This window comes from Papaver somniferum, chromosome 5, assembly GCF_003573695.1.
Source record: "Papaver somniferum cultivar HN1 chromosome 5, ASM357369v1, whole genome shotgun sequence".
Classification (NCBI taxonomy): Eukaryota; Viridiplantae; Streptophyta; class Magnoliopsida; order Ranunculales; family Papaveraceae; genus Papaver; species Papaver somniferum.
In genome coordinates, this window is record NC_039362.1 from 2,145,837 (window position 1) to 2,150,740 (window position 4,904).

The 4,904-nt window shown below is 37.9% G+C and overlaps 1 protein-coding gene across 1 annotated transcript; it reads right to left on the reverse strand.

Annotated features, from left to right (window-relative positions):
- Positions 1 to 1,514: 1,514 nt before the first annotated feature.
- LOC113280874 (serine carboxypeptidase-like 25) lies at positions 1,515 to 4,592 on the reverse strand. The gene is made up of 7 exons (XM_026529459.1): positions 4,180 to 4,592; positions 3,131 to 3,334; positions 2,862 to 3,037; positions 2,484 to 2,756; positions 2,238 to 2,377; positions 2,059 to 2,154; positions 1,515 to 1,952 (listed from the first exon to the last, which is right to left on the reverse strand). Exons 1-7 carry the CDS (start codon positions 4,457 to 4,459, stop codon positions 1,697 to 1,699), a joined length of 1,425 nt encoding a protein of 474 aa, XP_026385244.1. The 5' UTR covers positions 4,460 to 4,592; the 3' UTR covers positions 1,515 to 1,696.
- Between the last annotated feature and the right edge of the window lie 312 nt (positions 4,593 to 4,904).

The window sequence follows — 4,904 nt, forward strand, 5'->3', positions numbered from 1 at the left end:
AACTCTTGCGTGTCCGTTTAGACAAAAGTCAACTGACATAATGATTCCTGGTGGTGATGTGAACATAGAAGCAATTAGGCAATCGAATCGGTTTACCCCAATTGCCTCAACCCCCAACCTAGTTGCCTCAAGCTCATCAGCATTTCAACCATTTCAACAAACTCCTTCATCGTATCAACAACACACATTCCAAGGATTGTATCATGTTCCCTTGCACCCTGGACCAATTAATTATCAAGGTTATGGTTTGAAACTTGAATCATTGAATACTAAATTTGAAGCTCAGCCATAACCTAAAGTTCTATAAATTGCGTAGCTTAATAATTTTGTTACATAAAGATAAGTAGAGTTCATAGAAATTTTGAAGTGATCATACGGAGACCCTTGATTAATAAACCTGTTCTCGAAACCTAGAAATCAAATGAAGATCGTTTCAATTGGGGATGTTTTCAACCTTTCATAATCAAAGTTTAGGCTCTCAAACCCTATCTTTCATAATATTTCATGTTCAACACATAATGTAATGGAATGAATAATCAACTGATGAGATTTTTGTTTGAATCACGAAACATCACCGAGTCGATCAATCTTGCCTCATACGTGAACTTGCAAGATCGATTCAATAGGCAATAACCTATCTCTCGATTTCATTCTTTCATGCAATTTAAATATCGGCAGACATTGAGGATTTTTTGGTTTGAATGGAGTGAGAAATGCTACACCATGTTTGTTTACTCCTGACTCATCTGAGTCGTCTTGATCTAAGTCATCTGGATCTGAGTGAAATCACCTGACTCATCTGGATCTGACTCAATATGTTTGTTTTGAGTCAGATCTGACTCATCTGACTCAAAAATTTGTGAGTCAGGAGTTTGGTCACATAAGTCAGGGGTATTTTGTTACCTGACTCAAATGGGTCCGAGTCAGGGATTATGGCTGAGCAGAGGTCGAATCAGATCTGACTCAAAATGGAAAACAAACAGTCTAACTGCTGACTCGGCCCGAGTCAAGGGTTGACTCAGATCCAGACGCCGAGTCAGTTGCAAACAAACATGTTGCTATACAAATTACAGACTAAAGAGAATAGAGATTACAGAAGAAAAAAGACGACAAATAATTGTTAAACCCGGATAACCCATATTATGTACAGTAATCTAAGCCGTCTTTATATCTCCCCTATTTCATCATCTGACGGTCCATATGAGGCTGTTAAACCATGTCAAAAGAGGTCCTGTTAAGGGATCCCTCCTCCTTCTTGAATGATACAACTCTTTCCGAAACCTGGTAATCTTTATGTAAATGGAAGAATTTTTTTTCTGTCAAGAAGTGGCTGTTGAACCGGCTAAAAAACCTAGTAGGGTCAGTCGGTTCTTTGGTGGGACCGTGGCTCACCCGGCTCAATAGTTTTAAAATGGTTTCATGGAAAATCAATGGTTCAAAAACATTATTTTGCCGGTCCAGATAGCCGGTCCGGTTTGTTCTCAAAACACTGCTAAAAACAAAGAATTCAGATCAAATATAAGCGTTTCTTCTTCTTCTTCAAGTGTTACATGATTCTGTTTACATGTGACACTAAGAATCGAAAAACCTCTCACTCTCTAACATTGCTTTTCCTTTTCTTTCTCTTTTTTGGTAAATGAAACATACATTGTTTCTAAATTGGGATGAATGAAGCATATATAATACAGATCAACAACTAATTTGATGATTTTGGGAGAGGAATTCCATTCAAAAATGACTTGAAAAGTTGAAAAGCAGCTCTTGGTTTGAAAAGAGGAACTTCATGACCTGCACCTCTTACTGTTGCAAATGTTAATCCTTCATATACTTCTGCCCATCCTCCCACCTGTTTCTTGACATACCATGGATACCATGGTATCTTTGTTGATAACTTGAGGCGCTCAAGCGAGAATCTAGTTGCAGTAACCGGCACAACTGAATCAACATCGCCGCTGTAATGAATTTGTGATGAAAGATAGCATAAGAACAAGACCATTCAGCACAAAAATAAGCTACTGAATATGAAATGGAAAATTTATAAAAAATGTTGGCACACACCTAAATACCCAGACTCTCAATCCACCAGCAATCATCTCTTTGTATATTGGAAGCATCGATGCTTCCGTGTCGTTCCAATTCCGGTTTAAAGTTTCACTGAAATGAAACAAAAGAACTAACAGTCATTTACACATAAATTGGATAATCAATATTGCACTCTAGTTTAGCTTTGACTATACCTGCACGCAGTCCATTTGTAAGGGATTTTAGTTGTATTTGCATGGAGAGCCTTTTGTACATCAGGCCGATTATAATAAATTTCTGCATACTTTTCGGTACATGGATCGTATCCTTCATATCCTGAAATTTGCCTAAATACCTGATAGAAACATCAAAACAAGTCAAAACTAAACTTCAATTCTCAAAAGAAAACCCACCAATCTATTTGAATAAAATGCTTGCAATATATACGAAAACATACACACCTGGTGAGGTCTATGCGGCAACCGTAACGTCCTCTGGCTACCATCTGACTTGTTGCATGGTGGAGCATAAATGTTGTATTGGTCAATGTTTCCGAATTCTTGATCCATTGCGTACGAGTACAACGTTTCGCATTCGTTTGAATTCTTTTGCCTATGAAAATCGCATTTGTTGAGTAGTTGCCTGTACGTTTTATCTGAAATCATTGCATGGCTCCACCAATATGTTATGGTGCCTACGTTGTCGTAGTAGTTATCTGTCACCGCATTTCCAACCTAAACACAAAAATTCATACAAATTAATGTGTTATCAGATATACTAATGAAACTAAACACTCTTAATAATCAGTAACCAAGTGACTTATTTAATTAGTTACTAACCATGATTCCTTTGAGATGAATGGGATGTTTAGCGACTTTGTTGTGTGCCGTTATCTCCCTGGCTAACTGAGGAACATAGTGACCAGCGTAGCTTTCTCCAGTAATGTACACATCCCGATTCTTGTAACGAGGGAACCGTTCTAACCACTGGATGACGAATTCAAGACAATCTTTTGCTGAAATCATCGATTCAAAACAAAAATGCATCAGACGTAATTCCATCAGTTGGCAAAATTTCAGGTTAAGAGCAGACATATTAAAATAAATACCGGTACGCCGATCACCGGAGTTCAACAAGTCCGAGGATGTATTAGAATAAGAGAAACCGACTCCTGCCGGACTTTCGATGAATAGCAAGTTGGCTATGGAGTTCCATGAGAACTTGTTCAAGTATAAACCCGTACCAGTTTTGTTTAACCTGAACGGACCTATTTCTTCCGATGCACCATAAGCTACTGATGAACAGCCAGGACCTGAAGAACCAATATCAACAGTAAATTAATTAGACAAGTATTTACTCTGCACAACAACCAGTCATAAACGCTCGTAGAAACGAAAGCGGTGGTCAACAACACCATTAAATTCCCATTACTGAGAACATTAAACGTTGAGTGCTCATTTTCTAAACCAAACCCTGCCAACAGCTGTTTGAACGGCATTGGTTAGTCAATGACGGTCAACGATAGTCAAGGCGTCAACTATTGAGTAATAAATGATGCATACTGGTTTTAATTAGTTGCTTCTATTCAATTCCTTTTAGTTTCTCCATGAGATATTTTTAATGTCATGGTCAGAGAAAATGCATAGAGTGAGTAGTTAACTGATGAATGAATGATTTAAATATCAACATAAATTGTGCCCAATCCTAGCAATAACAACACTTTTGGGCCCAAAGTACTGATGAATGAATGAAAAATTAATCCCTCTGTATGATTGATTTGTCTGGTCATGATGTTTTCATTGATTTGATATGATGATGATGAGTTTTACTTTGCATATATCGTCTGTTAAACAAATGTCGGTCTAACAGACACAAGATGAGATCCCAAGTACAAAACAGTAATAACAAAATGATAATATATGTTAAAGAGATGAGAGATCCTCCCGAGTACAACAAAAGTAACAAGAATATACCCGTATGTTTCTTCTCAGTCGTTGTTTTTCAGTTAACCAGTATTATCATACTACCTTTGTTTCAAAAAAAGTGACACCTTTTTGAAACGGAGGAGTATATTAGAACAACGAGACTATATGAATATGTCACCATGAAGAATAATCATGTGCAGAAAGATGATTAACGTGAGAGAGGAGTGATTACCTCCATTGAGCCAGATGACTAAGGGTTTAGAGACAGGATCACGAACAGCAGCTTCAGTGAGCCAGTAGAACAGAGCTCTGCCGGATTTTTGGTTAACAGTAACATAACCGGAATACTGTTGAAAAGAAACTTTGGGTTGTCCTGGTAGTGCTGATATCCTATCATGCTGTTCTTCTTCTTCTGCTCTAGTTCTCTTACTACTGCTACATACGCTCAGTGATGATAAGAAGAGAAGTAGAAAAGAGAGAAGCATGATCTTATTTCCATTAGAAGAAGCCATTTGCTTGCTCCTCCTCTGAAAGAAATAACAATAAAGAGGAGGAAGAAGAATGGTGAGTAGTAGTAGTACTGGTGATGAGTACAAGACTATGTATAATATAGAGACCAGAGCTCTTGGTGTTACGGCCTTGTTTATTGTATGGTGTGAGTTGTTTTTCAGGTATTAATTAGGAGAGAGATGGGGGAGAGAAGAGAGCAGTAATTGGCTTGTATGAGTTTGAGATGAGAGGGGGAATAGAGAGGTAAATGAGATAAAACCAACTACTACTTGAGAACTAGTACCGGCTGCAGCACATGCATACATGTTGTGTAAAAATATGGCTCATAATATTTATCTCTATGCTTGTTTGCGCCCCTAACAGAAATTTTACACCTCCAATCTAGAAGTTTTGGCTCTGATCATTCTTTGGCTGAGGGTTTGTCCGTCCACATGGCCGAGCAAATTT